At 53.4% G+C, this 26,449-nt stretch overlaps 1 protein-coding gene across 14 annotated transcripts; it reads right to left on the bottom strand.

Annotated features, from left to right (window-relative positions):
* Positions 1–110: 110 nt before the first annotated feature.
* TMEM175 (transmembrane protein 175) lies at positions 111–26,449 on the bottom strand. Of its 14 annotated transcripts, XM_039220387.1 has the most exons (14): positions 26,131–26,339; positions 24,688–24,822; positions 20,253–20,364; positions 16,370–16,459; positions 12,849–13,009; positions 12,548–12,586; positions 10,854–10,948; positions 8,844–8,895; positions 8,172–8,207; positions 7,428–7,511; positions 6,838–7,002; positions 2,477–2,555; positions 2,208–2,343; positions 111–780 (listed from the first exon to the last, which is right to left on the bottom strand). In XM_039220387.1, exons 4-14 carry the CDS (start codon positions 16,380–16,382, stop codon positions 120–122), a joined length of 1,521 nt encoding a protein of 506 aa, XP_039076318.1. In that variant the 5' UTR covers positions 16,383–16,459; positions 20,253–20,364; positions 24,688–24,822; positions 26,131–26,339; the 3' UTR covers positions 111–119. The 14 variants fall into 14 exon arrangements, with proteins under 14 accessions (XP_039076318.1, XP_039076320.1, XP_039076324.1 ...); XM_039220389.1 differs by lacking the exons at positions 24,688–24,822; positions 26,131–26,339 and adding an exon at positions 26,368–26,423; XM_039220393.1 differs by lacking the exon at positions 16,370–16,459.

Genomic DNA, 26,449 nt, shown 5'->3' with positions numbered 1-26,449 from the left:
CACGGAGCGAACTTGAACTTGCCGTCAAACTGAGAGGCGGAACTCCTCCCGAGGGCTCAGGAGAACAATGAAAACAGCCCCCAGGGGCCAGCGGCAGGCTGCGGCAGGGGGCCCTGGAGCTAGCAGGGGGACGGGAGGAGTGGGGACCGCGTGGTGCAGTCCTCGGCCCCTGGGGTGGGCAGGGCGAGGCCCCGCAGGGCCCGCAGCACGGCCAGGGCCAGGCGCACCAGGAGGCGCAGCAGCAGGAAGGTGAAGGGCACGGCGATCTGTGTCAGGTGGAAGATGGCCGTGCTGAACCTGCTCAGGAAGCAGGTGGCGGCGAAGGCCAGCAGGCTGGCGCAGGGGTACAGCGCGAGCTTGGCGAACATGAATGCGTGCTCCTGGCCCCCAAACCGTGCTGAGGGCTGCAGCGTCTCCTCCTCGCGCAGCAAGGCCGTGGTCCAGATGGCAAACTGGAAGATGCTGGCGAAGAAGATGATGGCGCAGCTGACGCGCACGCTCTCCAGCTCGTCGTGGGGCCGCTGGGCGAAGGCCGAGGTCTGTTGGTAGGCCAGCGGGAGGCCGCCCACGAAGGCCAGTGACAGCGTGTTGAGCAGCCCCATGGACTGCGTGGCTTTGCGGATGTGCAGGAAGAGCGAGTGGTGGGCAAACCAGAGCAGGCCCACCGTGGCGAAGGAGCCAAAGTACGCCAGGAAGTGCGGCCCATACACGCTCAGCGCTGCCACCAGGCTGCCGTGGAACTTCTCCTTCACGTCCTTGGAGTCCGGGACGTTGTCCTCGCTGAAGATCGTCAACACACAGCATTTGTAACAGCCTCGACGTGGGGCAGCAGCCCCCACCCTGTCCTGAGCCCCGTTGGGGGGCTACACCTGGGTACTCCCAGGCACACTTGAATTTCAGATCAAGGGCATGGGTAGCTTTTGTTATGGTCTATATGCACGCTTAGTGTACTAAGCAATTACAGGTTCACCTGAAGTTCAAACTGAACTCCAGCCTGCACCTTCTTTGCTGACAGCCCAGGGCTGCTGAGCAGCCCTGGCCCCAAGCCCACGCCTGACACCCCCCCCAACCCCGGCCTCCACAGGTGGGTGCTCACGAGGTCTGTCCATCCATTTGGGCAGCGGTCCTGTAGACCTGAGGGGGGCTAGCCTCTGGCTCTCAGATCTGGGCTGCACTTTATTGTAAAGAGTAACTGTCGGGCACGTCTCAGGGTTCTCCCCTCCATGGATGTCCCTGAGAGCCTGCTGCCCTCGCGATGGGATGGAGGGAGCTTCCCGGGCTCGAAGGCAGGGGCCAGAGACAGAGCCTGGGGGTGCTGGCCCAGGTCCTTGGGCTGGTGGGTCTGAGGACAGGAAGGAACATGGCCACTTGGGCCCCCAGCCTTAGCCACCCTGTGCAGCCACTCAGCAAGGGAACTGGGGCTAGCATGGCCCTGGCCACAGGGCAGGCGTAAAGCCACATCACTCCGGAACCTTAGGTCTAGGACTCAGAGATCGATACCAGTGAACGTTTGCTCCCAATTTTTAAAAATTCACAAATTACATCAGCAAAAGCTATCAAGAAACAATTAGGAAAATGAAGCGTTTAGACCATCAGATACAAATGTAAAATAAGAGTGTTGTAACACATCCAACAAAATAAGAATATATTGAAATTAAACCAAAGAAAAGCCTCTAAAAAAGAATGGAAACTTTGGGGGGAAAAAGTAGATAAAACATTTACAAATAAAAATGCAGGAACTACAATTAGGACTTTGGCAGAAAGAAGAGGCAGGAGAGTGAAGGGAGAAAGGAGAACCGAGGGTGCGGAGACCAGGGTGGGGGTGGGGGGGGGACCGGGATTGGGAATGGGGGATGGGAAGGGGTGGGGGCAGGGGTGGGGATGGGAGAGGAAGGGGAGGTTGGCCTGGGGGCTAGGGCCACAGTGGGAGGAGAGAATGGAGGCGGGGGAAGCCCGCCCACCCCCATCTGCCCAACTTGGGGAAGGGAGAGTGACATGAGCCCTGCGTGTGGCCCCGGTGCCCCCGCCTGCCCCTGTGCGCCCCCATGGGGGTCCTGAGTTCTGGGGGGGGGCTCTGGCCAGGGTGGGACTCGTTCTAAGGGGAAGGTGGCAGCAGGAGGCTGCAGCACCCGCCTCTGTAGGGCTGGAGGAAGAGCAGCCTCCAGACAGGCGGGCCCTGGACCCCTTCCTCGGACCTGGGTCCTTACCAGATGTCCAGGATGAGGAGCGTGGCCACGATGGCATAGACCCCGTCGCTGAAGGCCTCCACCCGCTCCTTGCTGAGAGGCTCATGCAGGTCAAAAGTGAAGAACTCCACACTGTGAGCTGGGGGCTCTTGGGGGCCTGTGGAGGTGCCAGGAGGGAGGAGCTGGCCAGGGGCGGGGACTCCGGTCATGGGCGCCTGGGCCCTTCCCACGCTCCACAGGCCTGGGGGAGAGTGCCGAGGCCCCACACACCAGCCTGCCCACGCACCTACCCACAAGCCTGCCCTTGCACCAGCTGCAGGCCTTGCTGACGTAGGGGAGGAAGATGACCGTCGCCATCAGCAGGTACGACTGTGTGAGACACAGACATGTCAGGAGGCGACGTGGCACCCAGAAGCCACCCGCTCCAAAGGGATGGCAGCACCAGCAACACAAGGAACAGCTGAATTATACCTCATCAGGCTGAAAAGCGTGTGTGCGGCGAAGAGCACTTCCCGGGAGTGAAAAGGCAACTCACGGACCGGCGAGCGCGCACGGCGGACCACGCGGCGGCGGAGGGCCGGCGCCCAGGGCGGGGGGGACTCGGCCGCCTCCACGCAGACACGGCCCGGGCTCGAGCAGATGTTTCCCGGGAGACGCCGCCGGGCCGACCCTCTTTGGGAACCAGTGGGAACCACTAAGCCTCAGGGAGACGCAGACCGGGGCCAGCAGGAGACCCCGCCTCGCACCCGGGGCAGGCGCCGCAGACACGCGGAAGGCAGCGGGCTCGGCGAGGGCGTGGGGCCGCCGCGGGCCCGGGCGCCGTCGGTGGGGACGGACGATGGTGCAGCCGCCGCGGACAACTGGCGGCTCCTCAGAAATTCACCCAGAGAAGCCCCCTACGACCCGGGACGCCCGCGTCTGGCCTGGGCGTGCACCCAGCACCCAGAAGAGCCGAGAGCAGGGTGCGGAGGAGGGGTTCCCGGCAGCTGAGACGTGCAGGAGCCCAGGTGCGACCACGGACGGCGGGCAAGAGGCGCGGCCCCTCCGACGAGAGCAAGTCCTGACACGCGGGGTTACGTGAACCAACCTTGAAAACATGTTGGACAAAAGAAGCCAGACACAAAAGCCTCACGTTTTATGACTCCGCTTCCATGAACTACGCAGCACAGGCAAATCCACAGAGAAAGAGAGGAAGGAGACTCGTGGCTGCGGGGAGCTGGGTAGGGCGCCGGAAGCATTGCGGGAGGAGGTGGAGGGGTGGCTGCTCGGCACGGCTACGTGCACACGACTGCTGCCGCGGATGGTGCAGTTTACAGGGTACGTGGTGTGTGTTGCACCACACACACACCCAGTTATCTGTACAGGAAAGGGTGTGTTCCGGGCCCTGGCAGCATGAGGCCTCAAGGCTGGGCAGACCGGCAGGTCCCACGAGGGCTCTGCTCACCCTGTGGCTGCGGCGCCCACACAGCCGACACCCCTGCAGGTGGGCCCTCCCGCCGCCCCTGCCCCATTCCAGGCCTGTCCTCAATGGGGGGCTCCCCCCCTTCTGTCCTACAAGCCAATTACCTCAGGGCACCTGACGTGGGGAGAAGGCGACAATGCATGAAGTACAGTCAGGGGACAGTGGCGCACGGCACACAGACGGGAAGGCCAGCATCACACAGCTGCCGACAGCCCTGGCCGCGTCATGCAAGACACACGGAGGGACGTGCCCCCCAGGTGTGAAGCCGGGAGGAGGCCGGGGGTGGGCAGGCCCCGCGGGGTCAGCAGGGGGGAGCCACAGGGGAGGAGGAAGCCCAGCCTGGGGCTGAGGAGACCAGGAAATGATACAAGGGGCCCCTACTGGAAGCTGGCAGGAGAGGCCCAATGCAGAGTCCCCAGAGCGCCACCACTGCAGGAAGGTGGCCAGACCGGGAAGGCCCGGGCCAGGGTGGTGAGAAGGGCTGGACCCAGAGGGTGAGCCCAGCACAGCATGTGGCCGAGGGAAGGGGGTGGCGAGGCTGTCTGGGAGGATGGAGCCCATGGGCTTCCTGGGGGGCAGGGAGCTTGCATGTGTGGTCTCCCAGGTGGTGGCGGGCGGTGGGCTCCGGGTGAGGAGGTGAGGGGACAAGGGGTCAGAGCCACACCACAGGGAAGAGGAAGGCAGGCTGATGGGCAGGTGGGTGGGGGTGGACACGCAGCGGACTGCTCCATCAGTGCCATGGCCTGACTGAGCCCGCCCTCTGGACCTGGCCACTGGACCTGCTGACCACTTGGGCACCCCCCCCCCAGCCCTCCTCTTCCCGTTTGGTGGCTGAGATGTCCCCTCCCCCCTGCCATCATGGCACCAGAGTACGGTCACTGTCCAGGCTCCTCAAGGACCCAGTGGACACTGCCCACTCAACCAGGCTCCTGGCCCACGCCTCGGCAGTGGGCATGGCCTGCCCTGGTCTTCAGCTCTGCTGTCTGGGCCGCCCATACCACACCCCAGCTGTCCCTCCATTCTCGACAATGACCTTCATCATCCCTTAGCCCCTGACTTTGTCCAACCAACACTGGCCATCGGCCACCCTGAGCGCACGGCCGAGACTGCCCCACCTGCAACCAGGATGTGTACATGGTCTCGGGCCTGCTGCCCCTTACCCCCGCTAATGCAGCCCCCTTGCTGGCCCTGCCCTGCCCACCGGGAGCCACCCACCACAGGCTACAGCCAAGAACGCCCTGCCTGACCCCAAGCACCCCTGCAGCGTCCCTCCTACCAGCACCCCTGCAATTCAAACATGCTCAAGACTAAGGAGACCAAGCAGAAGCCCGAGGCCGCCCTTCACCTCGCACATCAGCCTGGGCCTGACCTCGGGGCACCAGCCCCGCACCTCCCTTACTCTACCCTCCCTTCGCCTCGCACACTCCCCCACTCTGCCTGCCCTTCACCTCGCACACCAGCCTGCTCCTCCCCTACTCTACTCTCCCTTCACCTCGCACATCAGCCTGCCTGCCTGGGCCTGACCTCGGGGCACCTTGCAGGCTTCGCCCCCAGCCCCGAGGATGCAGCTCTGTCCTCGAGAGAACCATGCTCTGCAGTGGCTTTTGCCTACTTGTTTCAAACTTGGAATTCTCTTGAAATGTTTACTAGACATTTTAAATAACATCAACCTTTTTTTTTCATAATTATGAGGCTCTGGTTCTAGAGCTTCCCTGTACTTCATGAGCGCTCAGGTAAAGGCACGAGTCATGCATAAATCTTCCACAATCAACTCTGACACAACTGCTTGTCAGTATTTCCCTGAATTTCTGTAAGACGTACTACCAGAACAATATTCTCATTAAACTGGCTGATGGCTACAGGCACCAGGTGGCTCGGTGGTTGAGTGGCCAACTCTTGGTCTTGGCTCAGGTCATAATCTTACAGTTCGCGGGATGGAGGCCCAAGGCAGGCTCTGTGCTGTCAGCCCAGAGCCTGCCTGGGATTCTCTCTCTCTCAAAATAAACAAACGTTAAAAAAAAAATTAGCCAAGGGGCGCCTGGGTGGCAGACGATTAAGCGTCTGACTTCGGCTCAAGTCATGATCTCACGGTTCGTGGGTTCGAGCCCCACGTCGGGCTCTGTGCTGATGGCTCAGAGACTGGAGCTGCTTCATATTCTGTGTTTCCCCCTCTCTCTGCCCTTCCCCAACTCACGCTCTGTCTCTCTCTCTCAAAATAAACAAACATTAAAAAACATTAGCCGATAGCTGAAGGGCACTAGCCAACCTTGATTTCTGTGACTTGGCCGACACAGAGTTCGTGCATCCCCTGGAAGTTTAGTGGTGCAGAGTCCAGAGCGCCGAAGACTGAACCAGAAACATCCGTGTGAAGCATCCTGACTTCTGGCCACACCCAGGTTTGCCTGGGACCCAGCTCACCTCATCCGGGCCCCAAAATGGGGCTCCTTCTGTCAATAGCCTCGCCTCCGTTTTCTCCACTTTTCAGTTTCCTTTAGTTCAGGAATTTTCTTTCTTGGCTTTCTCTGGGTGGTTCATACCCTCCACGCACATCTTTAGGACAGGCACGCTCTGCCCACCTCCCCATGTGCTCACGCAGGTTCATCAATGTCCTCCTGAGGTGCCTCTTGCCAGCTGTCATGGCAACGCTGCTAGGGCCCCCCCACCCCTGCCACTGCCAGGGCAGTGCTGGTTGCCCGGGCGGCTTTGTGTGCAGTGTAGACCTCTCCTTACCACGGGAACAAGCACGGCCCAGGCTCTGCCTAGGCGGCTCTGTGTGGGGTGCAGACCCCTCCTCACCGCTGGAACACGAGAACAAGCACAGCCTGGCTCTGGGCACCCACAACTCTCCCCACTGGTCTTAAAGCTCCGCCCACTCAGGGAAACCGTGGGTGAGTCGTGGCCCACTGGCTGCCCCCATGTGACCAGGTGTTTCACCAGGCCTGGCTCTGACTGTGGTACGTGTTCACTGGCAGAGCAGGTCCCCACAGCAGAGGGGCAGGAGGAGGGCCCTTCCCTCCAGCTGTGTTCCCTGACACCCTGGGCACCAGGCCAGGTGCTGCCCGCTGGCCCCTGGGGACTTTTGCACAGCTCTGCACCCCCTCCCTGGTAGTGCCTCCCCCGGACCCCCTCCTGGGGGCGACTGCTCGGTGAGACGCCACCCCTGCCCGCACCCCTGCCCCCTCCACTCACCAAGGGGTAGAAGAACAGGGAGAAGCCAGCAGCAGCGAAGCATAAGGCCGGGCCCCTGAGGACAATGCCCAGGATGTGCTGCCGGTACAGGGCCCTGTGGGCGGAGCACTCTATCTGGGGGTTCAGGAGGTGGGGGAAGTGGAACGCATACACCACGATCAGCGCCTGTGGGAGCGGCAGGATGCAGGCCATGGGCAGAGGCCTCTGGCCAGTAACCCCCTCCCACCCGTGTGCATGGATAGGAGCCTCAGGGGTGGGGACCCCAGAGAGGAAGGTTCAGCTGGGAGCCTCCCCACGGGGTGTCCTGGTGGGTGGGAAGAGGAGACAGGAGCCCTGGCTCTGTTCCTGGGGCTGCTATGGGGGTCTCCCGGAGCCCTGCCCCATCAGTCAAGTGCCTCAGGGCACTGGGTGGCCCCATGCCTCCCTCCCGCCGGGTGGGCACAGAGTCTGGCTCGGAGAACCTCGGGATCTGTCCTGCTGCCGCCTGCGGCTCTCACTGCAGCCAACACGCCACATCCTATGCATGTGCACACTGTGTGCCCCGGGGGGGCGAGCGTGTGGGGAGGGGGAGGCGGGCTGGGGTGTCCTACCTGCACGGCCCCGATGGCAATCACACACATACAGAACAGGAAGATGCCCAGAGGCACCTCGGGGAAGGTCACCATTAAGGAAAACTGCAGCCAAAGAGATAAGACAAAAGCAGGTTGTGCAGGGCCCCGGGGCCCCAGGAGCCTGCTGTGTCTTGGCCTCGCTGTGCACACTGGGTCATAGGGCCATCTGGGGGTGGGGCAGTGCCAGACCCGGAGCAATTCCACACAGCGCTTTAAGCCTTTAAAGCTGAAATGTCATCAAATTCATGAAGAATTCTCTGTGGCTCATGGCCCCGCACGCCCAGAGCACTGTCCCGTCAGGACTGAGGGCGGTGCAGGCAGGCGTGAACAGGGAGGCCAGGCTGTGGAAGAGCCACTGCCTGAGGAAGTGTGGGGGCCACAGGTTGGGGAGGGGCCCAGGACGGGAGGAGGTAGTGAGGTGGGGGCCGTGCGGGGGCTGGGAGCATCGTTAGGTATGGAAGGAATGCCCCTTACTGGACCCTTAGAGGCTGAGCTGGCCTCTCCCCCTTCAACCAGCCTGGAAACCCTAGGTGTGTCCCACCCCAAAGCAGACCTGGCTGCCGCTGGCTCCCCTGGCACCTTCCTCCTCTGTGCAACTCTGTGGTGGGGCCTTGGACCACCCGGCTGGTCTGAGAGTTTCTGAGGAGGGAGCATCCTGGGTCTTGAGTCCTCCTGCCCAGCGGAGGGCAGGCTGGACCCAGTGGGAAAACTGCAGGTACTTACAGTGAATGGTAGGAAAGTGATGGTCATCATGCAGGCCTAGGAGAGGGGAGGGGGGAGGGGGAGAGGGTTAGGAACAGTGGGAAGGCAAGCAGGCCACCCCAGAGGCATATCATGGTCCAACTCCTAGATCCCAGGGAAGTTCAGCTCATGCTCTCACCACCCAACGAAGAGGGGAGGGGGCTCATCCTAGGAGTGGGGGGTGGGCCCCAGGCGGTGCCCCCGGGTGGGTGTCATGTGAGGAGCCCAGAGTCGGCAGTGGGCCCCAGGAGTGGCGGGTGGGCCCAGGGGGTACAGGGGTTGGTAAGGAGCCCAGGAGTCAGGGGTGGGCCCCAGGTGTGGCGGGTAGACCCTGGCGGTGGGAAGGCGCCCAGGAGTCGGGGGTGGGGCCGGGGGGGACGCGGGGGTGTATATGAGGAGTCCAGGAGTCGGGGGTGGGCCCCAGGAGTGGTTGGTGGGCCTGGGGGGGCACAGGAGCCCAGGAATCGGGGGTGCACCCCAGGAGTGGCAGGTGGGCCCCGGGGGGCAGGGGTGTGTGTGTGTGAGGAGCCTAGGGATCAGGGGTGCACTCCGGGTTCAACACCAGAGGCTCCAGAGGCTGAGCACTTGCTTGCCTCCTCCTGGGAGGGCGGGACTATGAACATAATCGTTTCTCAAGAACGGAAAACAACTCACCAGGTTGAGCAAGGCAAGCGTGTCGTCTATCTTACCAACAACCTGGAACAGTCTAAACAATGTAAGACAAACAAGACGTGCCATCAATCAAGTGGTTCTAATAGCATCTCACACGTGTTTCAGCATTTGTGGATTAAAAATAACCGTAAAATATGTCATTTTTAATAGAATTTAAAATACTACCCAGTGTACAAAGTTTGGAAGAGACTGAAAAGACAAACAAAAAAAACAACCAAGTTCCCCAGAAATCGTGCTGTTCACATTTCCACGAGCCCTTCTGACTTGAAGCACGTGGCTTCAGAGCCGGGATTCCCGTGTGGAAACCAAAGAGGCACGTGGTGGCTCTGGGGACGGTGGAGCAGAGAACGCACGCCCAGGAGATGTCCCCTGGTTGCCCTGGAAGACTGCAAAGTGGCAGGGAATACTTTCTTCAGGTCTCGTGCCCAAAGGCTACTTTTAACAAAGGAAATCCTTTCTAAGGTGTCATACGCTTAACCTACTGAAGCAGCCTAATTAACAGAGAGATGGTTTTTATTTCGAGGCAGGAAACCATGAACAGAAAACTAAACACAGGGAACATGAGCAAAGCTCACCAAGGGTCAACATAGGAGCTGGAAACAAAAATCCTTTTCCCTGCTCTCCTCGCCCGGCCCCTCCATGGAGCCCCCCTTCAGAGGGGTCAGAGGACAAGGCCTTCCCTTGGACAAGGCTCAGTGGGCCTCAGTGCCCCCACCTTGGAGATCTGCATCTGGCCAGGGCTGACTCTGAGGCCGTCCACTCCCCTACAGTCAGAGAAAGGGGCGCGTCCCTCAGGGACAGCAGCCCCACTGGCCACCCACTGAGCCTGGGGGGCGGGCACTGCCACCAGGGCCCTGGGTGGCTCTCTGCCCACTCCAGGAACTCCGGCAGCGGGGTGTGGCCTTTGAAAGCCGGTGCACACATGAGGTGCTGTGTGGCCCTGTCGGTGCTGCTGGAGCCACAGGGAGCTCAGCCGTATGTGCCACCTGCCTGACTGGGCAGAAGGCAGCTGTGGCCCCCTCCTCACTCTGCGTGGACAGGGGAGCCCCCAACCCTTTGCAAAGGGCCAACCGTCCTTACCAGAAATGGTCATTTTGCTGAAAACAAGTATGTAATGTAACATTAAAAAAAATGCTTTTTAAATATTTATCATTTGTTTTGAGAGAGAGTGCGAGCAGGGGAGAGGCAGAGAGGGAGAGGGACAGAGAATCCCAAGCAGGATTTGTGCTGTCAGCATGAGCGTGACTAGGGGCTCGAACTCATGATCTCTGAGGTCATGACCTGAGCTGAAATCAAGAGTTGGACCCTCAACCGACTGAGCTGCCCAGGTGCCCCTAAATCGTTGAAAACCTTTTCACTGCCACTGCCAGTGTGTGGACGGCTCCTAGGTCTCCCTGTGTACCCACCGTTCCCCAAGCAGGAGGGTCTCCTCAGCAAGGGCTCACACCCCACCCCAACCCTCTCCCCGGAGCCCACCTGCCTGCCTCCCCTGCGACTCGGGGCTCTGCCGAGAAGAGCCCTTCTCTTCTCCTCCTTAAGAGAAAGTTCTGGCTTGGGAGCGGGCACCCTGTGGCCTCTTCCTCCTTGCTGGAGCCCCAGGACCGGGCAGAGGGACCATGAGAACAGCGCCCCGGTGTTGCAGGGGTGCGTGGGGCAGTCAGCTCACAGCCCTTTCCCCGCCCAGCCCCGGGTGCGTGGCCACTCAAGTGCGTTACCCTGTGTCACCATCCCAGGCCCTGTCGTAGCGTGGGGGGGGTGGGAGGGGGAGAGGCCTGCAGCGAGAATCTGGGGTGAAGTGAGGCCCACTGACCCAGGAAATGAGGGAGGGGCCACCAGACACCCTGAGAACAGGCGTCTTGTCGGCATCCTGAGCGCACGCCTGCTGCCAGGACCCCGGCCAGGCTGGGACCTGTACCACTGGGTGCACAGAACGAGCCACAGAGATGTGGGCCTCAGCCCGGAAGAAGCCCCCCAGTCTGACTCCGTCCGTACCTTGTGTGTGCTGCCCAGGCCACAGTCACAATGAGAAACGTCATCAGGTAGACAGCAATCCTGGTTGCTAGAAGTTTCTGTAAACTTTTGTCAAACTGGAGGACCAGAAGAGCACCACCATCAGAGACTGCTTCAGTCCACGGTAGCCGGTGGTCCCGTCCAGGGCGCTGGGACCCCAACACCTCTGAAGGGCCTGGCGGTTCCCACTTCCCCTTCAGGTTCAGCCTCCACCCTAGCCCTGACCGAGGTTCCTCTTCTGGGCAGCCTCCCCGCCCCCCGCTGCACAGCACCAGTGCCCCACGGTCCATCGGTGCATTTCTGGGGATCTGGTATGGGGCTTCCGTGACGTGCCAGCTCTTGAGGCCACTCCCGAGCCGGCAGGGCGCTGAAACAGCTGTGAGGCCTGGCGAGGCTGCCGGGAGGCCTCCCCCGGTCAGAGGGGCTCGCAGGCACAGTGGGGAAACAGAACCGGGCTCAGCACAAAGCTGGGACCCTTGGAATCGCGAGAAGGGATCTGATGCTTCATCAGCAAAAACTCAAAGTGGAAAACTGACCCCGTCACCACTTCAGCTGGTTTTCCACCTGCACCTGGGCGTGTCACCCAGGACCCCAGGATCCCACCAAGGACTCACGGCTTTTGAATTGCTGAGTCTCCCGGGCCCTGACTAGTCTTTCCTACTCGTGGGGAGGAGCACATGCCCGCTGACACCTCCTTCTGAAGGAGTCCCCAGGCCACCACGCCACCTTCTGGTTCCGTTAGCACACAGATGCCTCACAACAAAAAAGTGCTGCTTTTCAAGAAGACACGCCCATGTGCAGACGTGTGATCGTCCACACACCTTCCCCAGTCTCCTCCCGCTCCCACAGCCACACCCCCATGACAGCAGTGGCACTGAGATCTCCGACCTGGGGCAAGGGTCCCTCAGAGAAGGCCCTGGTGCAGGTGCAGCCAGGTGAGTGCCCCCACCGCCCAGCCGCTGATGCTGGCTGCGGTTTCCAGGATAGACCCGCATTCCCCTTTCATTCCCCTCAAGACCCTACCAGAGGTGCTGCCGGCACCTTCCCACAGACGACGCGGCTCCCGATCCCCAACAGCACCCCGGCTAAGCGAGCCGGCCGGGACGGGAGCCCAGCCCACAGCACCTCACACCCTCAGTGCCCTGAGACTGAACACCACCCCCGTGGAGTGAGGGGCTGAGTGAGGCACACATGCACGCCGCCCGCCACCCAGGGGCTTTCAAGTGTCTTCCAAAACCGTGGCCAGCTGCTGAGGCGCTACGTGTCACTACTTAACTCGCGAGACAGAAGTACTCCAAGCTGGCTGTACAGGGAAAGCTGCTTTAGAGAATCCAGTTTCCCACTCACTGCATGATAAATCCACATGTCCCCGTGCGCCGAGGAGGCCCAGCTGGGTGCATCTCCCCTCGGCCCCTGAACACCTACGAGGGAATGGGCTTCCGTGCCAACCAGAAGCCTGTTGGCCGCACCTTCCGTCCTCAGCCGGCCCTCAAGGCTCACTTCGAGGACACTGCCTCTGTCTGCAGCCAAGGTCGGGGCCGACCAGGGGTGCTGAGGGAAAGCCTTGCCCCAATCCTCCCAGCCAGGCACATCTTGGGTGGAGCCTAGAGGTGGGCTCGTGGACGGAGTCTCCTGCAGGCTCACCCTGGACCCGGCAGACCACCACTCGCAAGTACCTGTTCCGGGGAGATCTCCGTGTGGGTCACAGGCAGGATCTGTGAGAGTAAACACACAAAAAGAACCAGGGGACATTGCTTGGGCTGTGCAAAGACCACCCCTTGGAGGACATGGTGTCGGGGACTCGGGCCAGTGCTGGACCGCACTCCCCCACCTGTCCAGCTGCCCAAGTGGCCGAGGGACCCCAGGACACTGCTGAGACAGGGCAGGGTCTATGCGGGGCCCAGCTCTACCAGGAGGCGGCCTTGAGAGGGCGTGGCCAGGAGGAATGGTGGGGAGGGCTCTGGGGGGCACACGGACCATCACAGTGGCGATGATGGACAGGAGTGCGTCGCTGAAGCTGAGCATGCGGTGCGAGTGTTGGATCCCGTCACCGGTGTCCTCGCCCCCGGTGCCCGTGGGGGAGTCTTCTTGTGCGGGGCGGGCCGGCTCTGGGGTCTGCGGTCGGGACATGGCGGGGCCTGGGAGGAAGCACAGGTCTGAGCAGCCCAGAGTGCTCCTGAGGGCTTCTGCAGTGATACACGGTGGACTGGTGGCTGGAAGGACCCACCCCGAGGGGCAGGAAGAGCCCCCCGCTGTCCTCTCCCAGGAGCGCCGGGATCCCCAGCCTACAGGAAGAGCACCACCTCACCGCCGAGCACTGTCTTCTGGGAGCCAGGCTCTGTGCCTGTTCCCCCCCGGAAATGGGGGAAACAAGAAGGCACACGCATGCTGCGTCTCTAACCGCTGTGTCACCAGCCAGAAGCCCTGACCCCAACACCATTGCGCCACTAGACACTTTCGTCCTAAACGTGGGCTGTTCTCCCATCCAAGTACTAACCAGGCCCAACCCTGCGTAGCTTCGGGGACCAGAGGAGACTAGGCGTGTTCGGGGGGGCGTGGCCAGACACCAAATGTGAGATGTTCTATGTGACCAAGTCCCAGAGGCTGGCACTAAATGCCAGCCCTGCCCTTGACAAGACACAACAAAAACACACCCCACCCCCAGAACCAGATAAAGAAGGCCTACTGGCTTTTTCCGGCCAAGAGAAACAAATTGTGAATAAACAGAAAGGATATTCAGCTTCATTACCAACTGGGGAAAGACAAGTGAAAACAACGAGGTACCACTACCATTGCGGTAAAGGGTGTCGCATCCACTTGGACACAACACCGTGACACGTACACCCACAAGGGGGCAGTGCCATTTCCAGGCGTAGCGTCAGGTGTGTGTGTGAAGAAACGGATGCCCCGGAGCGCGCTGGTGCGCAGCTTACTTGGTAAGCGTCAACCCCAGCCTATTACTGAATGCTGAATGAACTGTTAAAAAGTGCTATGAACTGAATGTTTGCGTCCCCCAGAGCCTTATGTGGAAGCCCTACCCCCCACCATGGATGGCGCCAGCAGGGGGACCTTTGGGAGGGGATGAGGTCACATGAGGTCATGTGGGTGGGGCCCCGAGACGGCACCGGTGTCCTCACAGAAGAGGGGGAGAGGGGACGGGTGTCTCTGTCCTCCCTGTGAGGACACAGCGAGAAGGCGGCCGTCTGCAGGTCGCCACCTTGACCTCAGACTTTCAGCCTCCAGACCCGTGAGAATGAAATGTCCGTCGTGTAAGGCCCCAGCCTGGGGGCTTTAGTGAGGACGGTCCGAGTGAACAAAGGCAGTGAAGTGAAACAGAGCTACATGTATAAAACTCAGAAACACGATGTTGAGAGGAATAAATCATGCTGCAAGAAGATACACATACTATTACACCATTCACATAAACGCTTAGAACATCAAGGCCATCTGCTCACCTTGTGATCACACAAACGCACAGTAAGATGAAAACATACACAAGAACAGCACTCACCAGCTCAGGACACAGCCCTGTGACCACTCAGGCCAGGGGGGTGGACTGGGGCGGGGCTGCGGCGGTGTCCAGAGGGCACTTCTCACCATACCCGCTGCTTACAGCTTGTACACAGTAGAGGGCGCCCCTTCTGGTGTGCAGTTCTGCCAACCACTGACAGGTGCACACAGGTGTGTAACCAAGACCACAATCACAAAGCGGCTCTGTCCCCAAGCAGGCCTTCTGTGGCCAGCCTTCCTTCATCCCAAACCCTGTCCACCACTGTGCTTCCCGTTACCACCAATTTGCCTTTTCCAAATTGTCCCAGAAATGGACTCACATCCCATGGAATCTTGGGTCTGGCTTCTTTCACTTAGCATGATCCACTTGGGATTCACCCATGTTTTGGGGGAGCATCGACATTTTTTATTGCTGTGTTGTTAATGCTACTGGATGGCTGGACTCTGTTCATCCAGTCACTAGCTGGAAAATGTGGGTTATTTCCAGTTTGGGTGGTCATGAATAAAGGCATTGTAAATACTTGCACAGAGGCATTTGTGTAAACGTGTTTTTATTCCTCTAAAGTACCTCAGATTGCATCTGCTGGGTAAACACACATTTCACTTTATAAGAAACTGCCAGGGGCACCTGGGTGGCTCAGTGGGTTGGGCGACTGACTTTAGCTCAGGTCATGATCTCACGGCTTGAGTTCAAGCCCCACGTCGGGCTCTGTGCTGACAGCTCAGAGCCTGAAGCCTGCTTCGGATTCTGTGCCTCCCTCTCTCTCTCTGCCCCTCCCCCATTCGCGCTCTCTCTCTCTCTCTCTCTCTCTCTCAAAAATAAACAAACAAAAAAGAAACTGCCAAACCACTCACCCACACAGCTGTGCCATTTGCACCCCTACCGGCAGCACATGAAACTGCAACTTGTCCTCATCCTCCCCAGCACTTAGTTTGGTAGGAGTTTTTATTAACTGTTTTTTTTTTTTTTTAATTTGAGAGAGGCAGAGAGTGAGTAAGCACGGACCAACATGGGGGTGGGCGGGGCAGAGACAGCGGAGAGACAGAGGAGAAAGAAAATCCCAAGCAGGCTCAGAGCCTATTGCAAGGCTCAATTCCATGACTCAGGGATCATGACCTGAGCTGAAATCGAGTTGGACACTCAACTGACTAAGCCAACCAGGCACCCCTAGTTTGGCAGGGCTTTTTTTTTTTTTTTTTTAAATTAACCTTCATATAGTCTGGCTAAAAAGTTCTTTGTCAGATATGTAATTTGCAAGTATCTCTTCACAGCCTGTGGCTTGTCTTTCATTCCCTTACCAGTCTTTAAAACAGAAGTTTTAAATTTTGATCAAGCCCAACTCAACAACTTTTCTTCCAAGGAGCATTCTTTCGATGTCATATCTAACAACGCTTTGCTTAACTCAAGATTGCAAAGATTTCCTTTTTTCTTCTAGGAGTTTTAAAGTTTTAAAACTAATTAAAATTAGTTTTAATTTCAGTGTACGATAGATTTTGTTTTTTTTAAGCTTTTTGTATGTTTTGAGAAAGAGAGAAAGCATGAGTAGGGGAGGGGCAGAGAGAGGGAGGGAGAAAATCCCAAGCAGGCTCTGCACTAGCAGTGCAGAGCCTGACAGAGGCCTTGAGCTCACAAACTCATGAGATCATGACTTGAGCCAAAGTCACACGCTTAATCGACTGAGTCGGTGCCTCCTGAGTCAGGTGACCCCCAGCTTCGTATTAAATCTTGATATCTGGTAGAGTGAGTCCTTCAGCTTTGGTCTTCTTTTTCAAAATTGTTCTGAATAATTTAGTTCTTGTGTCTTTCATTCACATGCTTCTGCTCACAGGGCACCTTTTCACAGTTCCTCTAGGCAAAAAGATGGGGTTTCTCAGAGTGTTTGCTGTCTGTGCAGCAGCAGCAACCCTCACAGCACAGCCCCAGCGGAGGGCAGGCCGAGAGCCAAAGCAAGGGGAGAAGGGGATTTTGAAAAGTAGAAAACTCACACCTGCGTGGGTCATGCTCCAAGTGTCAACTCCCCTCACCAATCTATCCGCACTACATAGTTTTTCTTTTAATATTTTGTCTGGGTTTATACCTGTAATCAGCAGGAGAGAACGTCAGTAGGTGGCTTACTCCATCATGGCCAGCACTAAACTCTAACACTTTACTTCTCAAAAGGGAGGGGAAGAGACAGGAGAGGGCAGGGGAAGGGGGGTTGGCAAGGAGACAAAATTCATGCTGACAAAAATAAGACAAAAGGTCCTACACTGTTGGTGGGAATGTAAACTGGTACAGCCCCTCTGGAAAACAGTGTGGAGGTTCCTCAGGAAACTAACACTAGAACTCCCCTATGACCCAGCAATAGCACTGCTAGGAATTTACCCAAGAGATACAGAAATGCTGAGGCATAGGAGCACATGTACCCCAATGTTCATAGCAGCACTCTCCACAATAGCTAAAACATGGAAAGAGCCTAAGTGTCCATCCACAGATGAATGGATCAAGAAGATGTGGTTTATCTATACCATGGAATACTACATGGCAATGAGAAACAATGAAATCTGGCCATGTGTAGCAACATGGATGGACCTTGAGGGTGTTATGCTGAGCGAAATAAGTCAGGCAGAGAAGGACAAATATATGTTTGCACGTATAGGAGGATTAGGAGGAACTTGACGGAGGAACAAGGGGGAGAAGAAGGGCGGAAATGGTGGGGGAAAGGGAGAGAGGCAAACCATGAGAGACTCTTGAATGCTGACAAAAACTGAGGACTGATGGATGTGGGGGGGAGGGGGGATGGGCATGGAGGAGGGCACTTGTGGGGATGAGCACTGAGTGTTATGTGGAAACTAATTTGACAATAAACTATTTGTAAAAAAAAAAAAAAAGACAAAAGGTAACGTGTTTCTTTTTTTTAATTTTTTTTAACGTTTATTTATTTTTGAGAGAGAGAGAGAGAGAGAAAGAGAAGTCAGAGCATGAGTGGGAGAGGGACAGCAAGAGAAGGAGACACAGAATCTGAAACACAATCCAGGCTCTGAGCTGTCAGCACAGAGCCCGACGCAGGGCTCGAACCCACAAACCGTGAGACTGTGACCTAAGCTGAAGTTGGACGCTTAACCAACTGAGCCACTAAGGTGCCCCAAGGTAACGTGTTTCTTCAGGCACTAATTTTGGGAAACATATATCCATTACATTGTTTTTCAGATATTTTTTATGTGTTCAAAATTTTCTCAAATATTATTTTTTTAAAAACCAGTAAATATTGAATATAGACACAAAAATTCTCAACAAAATGTGAACAAATGGAATCCAGCAACGTATAAGAAGGAGTATATACCACAACCAAGTGGGATTTATTCCAAGAATGCAAGGTTGATTTAAAATAGAAAATTAATGGCTGTAATATACCATATCAAAGGAACAAAAAACAAAAACTACACAATCATCTCGATGCAGAAAAAGCATTTGACAAATTCTAACACCTCTTCATGATAAGAACATTCAACAAATTACGAATATAAGCAAACTCTGTCAACCTCACAGATGGCATCTACAGAAACCGCGCAGCTGGCATCATACTCAGCAGCGGAAGGCTAACCGACCTCTGTCTCACAATCAGGGACAAGGCAACACTGTTCCGCACTATACTGCCAAGGTTCTAGCCATTTATTAGGCAAGAAAATGAAATAAAAGGCATATACATTAGGAAGGAAGAAGTAATTCTATCTCAATTTGCAGAATATGAGTTTGCACAAAGAAAATCCTAAGGAAGCCATACAAGAAAACTATTAGATCAAGTCAATGAATTCAGCAAGGTTGCAGGAAACAATATACAAAAATCAACTGCATTTCTACACACTAGAAATGTATATAACCAATCTGAGAATAAGCTTAAGAAAACAACTATATTTATATATATATATAAATATATATTTTTTATTTTTTTTATATTTTATAAATATATAAAAATATATTTTGATAAATATATATATTTATCAAAAATAGTAAAAAAAAAAAAGAACGAAGTACAAAATATTGTTGAAAGAGATTAAAGATTTCAATAAATAAGATATCCTTTGTTCATGGATTGGAAGACTTAATATTGTTAAGATGGCAATACTTCCCAAATTAATGTACAGATTAATGGCAGTCCCTATCAAAATTCCAAATGCTTCTATGCAGAATTGACAAGCTGACCCTAAAATTCATATGGAAATTTAAGGAAACTTTGGCTATTTACAGAATAGCCAAAACAAGAAGAATAAAGTTGGAGGACTCCCACTTCTCAATTTCAAAATGTAGTACAAACCTTTAGTAATCAAGACTGTGCAGAAATGACATAGAACACACAGATTAATGGACACAGCTGAGAGTTCATAAATAAACCATTACATTTATGGTCAACTGGTGTTTGATAAGGCTGTCAAGACCATTCAACGGGGTGGGGGTGGGGGCGGTACCTTGATAGCTCAGTCAGTTAAGCATCCAACTTCGGCTCAGGTCATGATCTCATGGTTTGTGGGTTCGAGCCCCACGTCAGGCTCTGTGCTGACAGCTCAGAGCCTGCAGCCTGCTTCAGGTTCTGTGTCTCCCTCTCTCTGTGCACCTCCCCCACTCACACTGTCTCTGTCCGTCTCTCAAAAAATAAAACATTAAAAAAAAAGACCATTCAATGGGGAAGGAACAATCTTTCCAACAAACGGTGCTGAAATAACTGCACAGCCACATGTGAAAGAATGAATTTGGGTCCTACCTCATACCACACACAAATTAATTAAAAATGGACCAAAGGCCTTAATGTAATAGCTAACACCCAGGGAGAAAATCTTCGTAGCTCTGCACCTGGCAAAGCACTCTTAAAGAGGACACCAAAAGTATAAAAGACAAGAAAAAGAGAAATTGGAGTTCATCAAACTTTTCTGCCTCAAGGTACACTATTAAGAAATTGAAAAGAGAGGGGCGCCTGGGTGGCTCAGTTAGTTAAGTGTTAGACTTTGGCTCAGGTCATGATCTCACTAGTCATGAGTTCGAGCCCCATGTTGGGCTCTGTGCTGGCAGCTCAGACCCTGGAGCTGCTTCAGATTCTGTGTCATCTTCTCTCTCTGCCCCTCCCCTGCTCACACTCTGTCTCTCTCTCTCAAAAATAAACATTAGAAAAAAACTAAAAAAAAAAAAAAAGAAATTGAAAAGATGATCCACAGAATGGGAGAAAAAATTTGCAAATCATATATCTGAGAAGTTTAGCACCCAAAATATATAAAAACCCTTACAGTTCAACAGTAAAAAGACAACCCAATTCAAAAAATGGGCAAAGAGATGTGAATACACATTTCTCCAAAGAGGACATACTAACCAATAAGCACATGAAAAGATGTTCAACATCATTAGGTTTCAGTAGAGAAAAGTAAATCAAAGTCATAAGATAATCATCCTCTAGGATGGCTATAATAAAAATAAATCATGAAAAATACAAAGGTTTGGGGAGGGTGCGGAGAAAGTGGAACTTTTGCACACTTTTGGTGGGAATGTAAAACGGTACAGCCACTGTGGAAAACAGTATGTTCCTCCAAAAATTAAACACAGAATTACCACGATTCAGTAATTACACTTCTGAGCATATGCTCAAAAGAATTAAAGGCAGAGACTCGAACATGTATTTGTACACCAGTGTTTACAGCAGCGTAACTGCAACAGTCAAAAGTCAGAAGCAACCCACGTGCCTATCTACGAAGAGCATCTAAACAAAATGTGGTACATGTGTACATACAGCATAGCATTACTCAGCCTTACAAATGAAGAAAATTCTCATGCCACGATACGGGTGCGCCTTGAGGACTTTACGCTAAGTGCAATAAGCCGCTAACAAAACTGTATGACCCGCCTACCCGAGGTCTCTAGAGCTGTCACAGTCCTAGAGACAGAGTGCGTGGTGACTGGCAGCGGCTGCGCGCGGCAGGAGGAAGGCGGAGTTACTGTCTGATAGGTACAGTTTCCATTCTGCAAGATGAAGAGTTCTTTTTTTAAAAAAAAATTTTTTTTAATGTTTTATTTATTTCTAGGAGAGAGAGAGACAGCGTGAGCAGGGGAGGGTCAGAGAGAGAGGGGGTGACAGACTCTGAAACAGGCTCCAGGCTCTGAGCTGGCAGTCAGCACAGAGCCCGACGCGGGGCTCGAACCCACGAACCGTGAGATCATGACCTAAGCGAAAGTCGGACTAAGCCACCCAGGCGCCCCTGCAAGATGAAGAGTTCTATGAATGGATGGTGGTGATAGTTGCACAACCATGTGGCTGTGCTTAAGTTCACTGAACTGTACACTTAAAAATGGTTAAGATGGTAAATTTTATCGTGTGTATTTTACCAAGGCTAAAAAAACCTAGTGCCTAGCATATGGGCTCAGAACATGTTAGCTACATGTTACTTTCATCACATGCAGGCTTTTGAGACTCATGGTAATAAAAGAAGGAATACAAGATGGAGTAATGAAAGAATACAAGGCACAGCAGAGAAGCATGGAGTTGAGGGGTGATTTTTTTTTTAAAGTAGCTTCCCAGCATGGAGCCTAAAGTGGGGCTTGAACTCATTACTCTGAGATCAACTGACTGAGCCACCCAGGCACCCAATGAATTTTGTTTTTGAGATAGAAGAGAGTAAGGAATTTTATTTTACTTTATTAATGCTTATTTTTATTTCTGAGACAGAGAGAGACAGAGCATGAGCAGGGGAAGGGCAGAGAGCGAGGGAGACACAGAATCCGAAGCAGGCTCCAGGCTCTGAGCTGTCAGCACAGAGCCCAACGCAGGGCTTGAACCCATGAACCGCGAGATCATGACCTGAGCCAAAGTCATTTGCTTAACTGACTGAGCCATCCAGGTGCCCCAAAGGAATTTTAAAATCCTGATGGGAATAAGAAGGAGAAGCTGAAATTTCATGTGATAGAGAAGAGGTAACTGAAGGCTTCTGGCTCTGTAAGGCATCACACACAAAGATGAAAAGGACAATCAGCCAGCAATGGAGGAGACCTGAGCACATTAGGGCGCTGTGGGAGCAGAGTCTGGGAAAGCTCGCAGGATGGGATATACCAGAGCTGAGCCTGCAAATATTGATGACAAAATGATAATAATGAGAATAAGAGGCATTTATCAAGCAATTACTATGTGCCAAGAAGTGTTCCAAGTACTTCTTATGTAGTATCTTAATCCTCAAACAATGCTGTGAGAATTATTGAAAGACAAAAAGGAATTGACTGTGCGTGTGCATGTAATGGGGACAGCTTGGTGTGCAGCAAAGTGCAGAGTCTGGTAAGGCTGGAGCGCCAAACTCAACCTAGGAGAAGCACTTGAACTACTCTGGGACTAAATCCCAGACTCGTGTATGCCTGTTCAGAAGTTCAGAAATTATTGTGAAGATTATGCACAGATTATGCGCTTTCTTCATACGTACCCCTGTATACGTATGTTCTGGGCATATCCACATGTAAGCACGCACATGTGTAAGATGTAGGTAAAATTTATGCATTTTGGATACAAGTCCATTCCATAATTTGTAAATATTTTCTCTGTTCCAGGCAGTCTTTTCATTCTCGTGACAGTATCCACACATATATGTATTTACGTACGTTTACATATATATATTAAACTTACAAGTTATTTAAAAGCGTATTTAAGTAGGCTCCACACCCAATGGGGCGCTTGAACATGTGACCCTAAGATCAAGAGTCACAGGCTCAGACTGAGCCAGCCGGGCACTCCTCCTGGGCTGTGTTTTTGAGCAGTTTTAGGTTTGCAGGGAAGTTGAGCAGAGTAGAGTTCCCATTCATGCCCTGAGCACTCCCCCTCGTTTCCCATCGTTAACATCTCCTGTTCGTGCAGTGTGGCTGTGCAGCTCATGAGCCCATACTAACAACCCATCAACCGAAGTCCATGGTATACCTTACATTAGGGCTCACTTTGTGTTGTGGTTCTATGGTTTTGACCACATATGACTTGCATCCACCATTACACCCCCGTTCAGAAGTTCCGCTGCCCTGGAAATCCTGTCCTGCCCTAGTCATCCCTCCCGCCCCCAGAAGCCCCCGGCAACCACTCATCTGTTACTGTCACCACGGTTTTCCCTTTTCCAGAATGTCCTGTAGTTGGAACTACATGGTGTGCGGCATTCTCAGCCAGACTTCATTCACCTACTGAAAAATGTCTTCAACCATAGACTTTGAAATTTTTAATTTGACTAAGTCCAGGTTAACTGTTTCCTTTATTGTGCTTTAGTATCATATCAAAAAATCTCATACCTTTTCATAGAAATTTTGTTTCAGGTTTCACATTTAGATTTACGACGCTTTGAGTTTTTGTATATAATGCAAGATATGGATTAACAATTTTTTAACATACAATATCCAATTTTTTCAGTCTTTCATTTTTTGGAAAGACTACTTTTTCTTCAATTACTTTTATTCCTTTATCAAAAATCAACTGACCTTGCGGCACCTGGGTGGCTTTGTCGGTTAAGCACCCGACTTGGTTTTGGCTCAGGTCATGTTTGCCAAGTTTGAGCCCTGCATTAGTCTGCGCTCACAGTGTGGAGCCCAGTTGGGATTCTCTCTCCTTCACTTTGCCCCTCCCCAATGCAGGGGCTCGAAGTCATAAACCCTGAGATCAAGACCTAACTGAAATCGGATGTTTAAGCAACTGAGGCACCCAGGTGCCCCTCTGACATCATTTCTCTTATTCATGTTATTGTTAATTTCTTCTTTTTCTGGTTCAGTATGGCCAGGGATTTCTCTATTTTATTGATCTTCTCAAATAATTAGCTTTTGTTTTCAGTGATTTCCTGTTTTTGTTTTCTATTTCATTGGTTTCCACTCTGACATTTATTATTTCCCTTTTCATACTTACTTCGGGTTTCATTTGCTCTTATTTTTCCTGTTTCTTAAGAGGAATGCTGAAATTGTTGGTTTGAGAACAATCTTCTAGTAGTATTTTGGTCACATTCCACAAATTTTAAAATGCTGCATGTTTATACTCACTCACTTCAAAATTCTAATTTGCCTTCTGATTCCTCCTTTGATCCATAGATAATTTAGAAGTAAGTTATTCGGCTTCTATTTAGACTTTCCAGATAGCTATTACTGATTTCTAACATAATTTCATTGTGGTCATAGAACATACTTGTTTTGTAGCCTAGAATAGTATCCATCTTGGTAAATGTTCTTTACGTAATCACTTGAAAATGTGTATTTTGCTGGTATTATGTAACGTGTTCTATAAACGTCCATTAGGTCAAGTTGGTTGATGGTATCATTCAACTATATCCTTGGTGATTTTCTGGTACTAGTTCTGTCATTTATTAATAAAGGGGTATTGAAATCGCCAACTACAGTCTACAACTTCAATTTACAGTCGGGTTTTGTTAAAAAAAATTTGGTTTTGCTTCATGTATTTTAAAGTTTTATTATTAGATGCAAAACTGTTTAGTTATTACGTCTTCTTATCTTTTGATAAACGTATCACTTCATCATCATGACATAATCCTCTTTAAAGAATTTTTTTTAACGTTTATTTTCGAGAGAGACAGAAAGAGAGTAGGGGTAGGGGGGCAGAGAGAGAGGGAGACACAGAATCTGAAGCAGCTCCAGGCTCTGAGCTGTCAGCACAGAGTCTGACATGGGAGTCGAACTCACGAACTTATGACCTGAGCCGAAGTCAGATGCTCAATGGAATGAGCCACCCAGGCGCCCCTTCCCCCCCTTGAAATGCTCCTCATAATTTCTAGCAATATTCTTTGTTGTGACATCTACAGAGAAATAGGCTTGCAGATGCAGACATAAATTCAGATTTAAACACGGGTATGAGGTGGGATATCGAACAACAGATGTCTAAGAGTTCAAGAGAGAAGTGTGATTAACACAGTGTTACCACAGTGCCTGTGCAGTGTCTGTGTATCAAGGTACTCCACAAAGGTTTATGAAATAACTCGGCTGAGCAAACTCTGGTCTCCAAAGTAATTCCATTATTTAGAAATGTCCACCTGATCCTAGGTCACGTGAAGATAAATTCATGGTCTCCAAACTCAAACGAGCCTGCAAACTCTTATCATGCTTTCTAGTGAGTTGTGTATTAGTTACCCGAACAGCTCTTATCTCTTTTCTACGCTGCTTGAACCTCAGCCTTCTCGCCTCCCTCTCCTTTCCGGTAGATGTTTCATCTTCTCCGTTCACAGTGAGAACAGAAGTTGTCAGAGAACCCCTTCACTTCCAGTAAACACACGTCACCTGTAACTGCATCCCAGCTTCCCTCCCTACCCTCACAATGAAAAGTGTTTTTACCTCCTGACACTCTGGATGTCATCCCTCCCATCTTCCAGAGGACTTTGCTCGTTATTCCTCTCTCCTCTGCACCAGCAAACCTTCTGTCCCCACTGGCTCCCTCCCACCAGCTTAAGCTGCTCGAGGATCTCCCATCTATTTTTTAAAAAAAAAAAATTTTTTTTTAATGTTTTATTTATTTCTAGGAGAGAGAGAGAGAGAGACAGCGTGAGCGGGGGGGAAGGGTCAGAGAGAGAGGGGGTCACAGACTGAAACAGGCTCCAGGCTCTGAGCCGGCAGTCAGCACAGAGCCCGACGCGGGGCTCGAACCCACGAACCGCGAGATCATGACCTAAGCGAAAATCGGACGCTTAAGCGACTAAGCCACCCAGGCGCCCTTTTTTTTTTTTTTTTTTTTAAACAGAGGATCTCCCATCTTAAAGCCCCCAGACCCACGCCACGCTTCTAGCTCCCCACTTCTGGAGTCGCCTCCACTCACCGCTCCACCTCGTCACCTCTTTACTCCTGAGCGGCTGCCACCCCAACGCTCCAGTGAAGCCACTCCTGGCGGTCACCAGGATCATCTCCCTGTTGCTAAATCCAGTGTAAACCTTTTCCCTGTTTTTCCACTTTTAAATGGCTTTTTGCCCCCGGAGACGTCTTCCCTTGGCTCCATGACATGAGGTCCTGGGCTGCTCCTTTCCACCGGCTGGTCTGCTCTCTGAAGGTTCTAACACCTTCCCGCCGAACTCCGTTTCTGCTCCCTCCGGCTCCTCCGCAGCCAGCTGCCAGCTCCACGCAGGGGACGGCCACACGCCGGCCCCAGCGGGGCTGCTTTCCTGGGCCCCACCCTCGCCTGCCACGCACCAGACAAACGCACTGGTTGCAAAGAGCCACGACTCGGGTGGAATTCTCGCGGGAACACCTGCTGACCTCGGCCGAGGAACGACACCGGTGAGCCCGTTTCCTCCCGCCGCCAAACCGCCGCGGGGGTGGGCGCAACGCTACCGGGCCTCCCTCCCCGAGACGCCGTCGGACCGCTACAAGGAGCCACTAATACGAGACTGGCATAACCAAGCGAAGCACTGTGTACACCAAGGCCCGGATCCCGTTTGTCTAGAAAGACATTTTTAATAACCTGAAACTGTAAGGGGCCGGAGATGCTGACCGGGGCCTTCAGATCGGCCTTCCGATTCGAGAACGAACGCACGGGGGGCTGCAACCTTACAGGCCCGCACGAACCAGCCAAGCGGTCAGGCAAATGCTCTGGGGGACTGGTGACACTGGGGATTCTGGTCCAATGTTGCCAGATCTCGTTTTTCTACAGAAGCTGCAAAACTTTTTTTTTTACCTTAAGTTCTTCAGTCTCCTGGTAGCAAACACCTCATTTTAAAAAAGACACTTTACGTGGACTGTCCACCCAACCAAGCCGGGAACGTGCCCGGCGCTAGCAATCGTACTCACTACACGCCGCGAGAACTTCCCACCTTCAAGAGGCAGAACTAAACGAATCTCGAGTGTTCCCCGGACACCCGCCCGCTGCCCGCAAGCCCCTCGCAGGCGCGGCGCACGCCCGACGGGCGGACTCCACCCAGGGGCCGGCCGCGCCCCTCAGGCCGGAGCGTCCTGAGGAGTGGCCGCCGCAGACACGACCGCGTGGGCGTGGGGGGCCGTTAGGACCCGGGCCCGCAGCCGGCCTACCTGCGCGCGGCCGCCGCGGCCACTCTCAGCGCGCCTCTGCGCTCGGGTCGGCGAGGCGCCGGGCGCCGGACAGCCGCGAGCT

The sequence above is a fragment of the Hyaena hyaena genome, unplaced genomic scaffold, assembly GCF_003009895.1.
Source record: "Hyaena hyaena isolate Hyena2069 unplaced genomic scaffold, ASM300989v1 scaffold_886, whole genome shotgun sequence".
Classification (NCBI taxonomy): domain Eukaryota; kingdom Metazoa; phylum Chordata; class Mammalia; order Carnivora; family Hyaenidae; genus Hyaena; species Hyaena hyaena.
This window is presented reverse-complemented; position numbering and strand designations above follow the sequence as displayed.

What these genes read in the sequence shown, in the direction of transcription:
- TMEM175 (XM_039220383.1), bottom strand. Translation starts at nt 25,250, where the DNA reads ATGATCCTGGTGACCGCCAGGAGTGGCTTCACTGGAGCGTTGGGGTGG. An exon ending in CGGAGATCTCCCCGGAACAG is followed by an intron (nt 10,949 to 12,547) that starts GTACTTGCGAGT and finishes CTGGTCCTCCAG; the next exon opens with TTTGACAAAAGTTTACAGAA. An exon ending in CTCCTCATCCTGGACATCTG is followed by an intron (nt 781 to 2,207) that starts GTAAGGACCCAG and finishes GACGATCTTCAG; the next exon opens with CGAGGACAACGTCCCGGACT.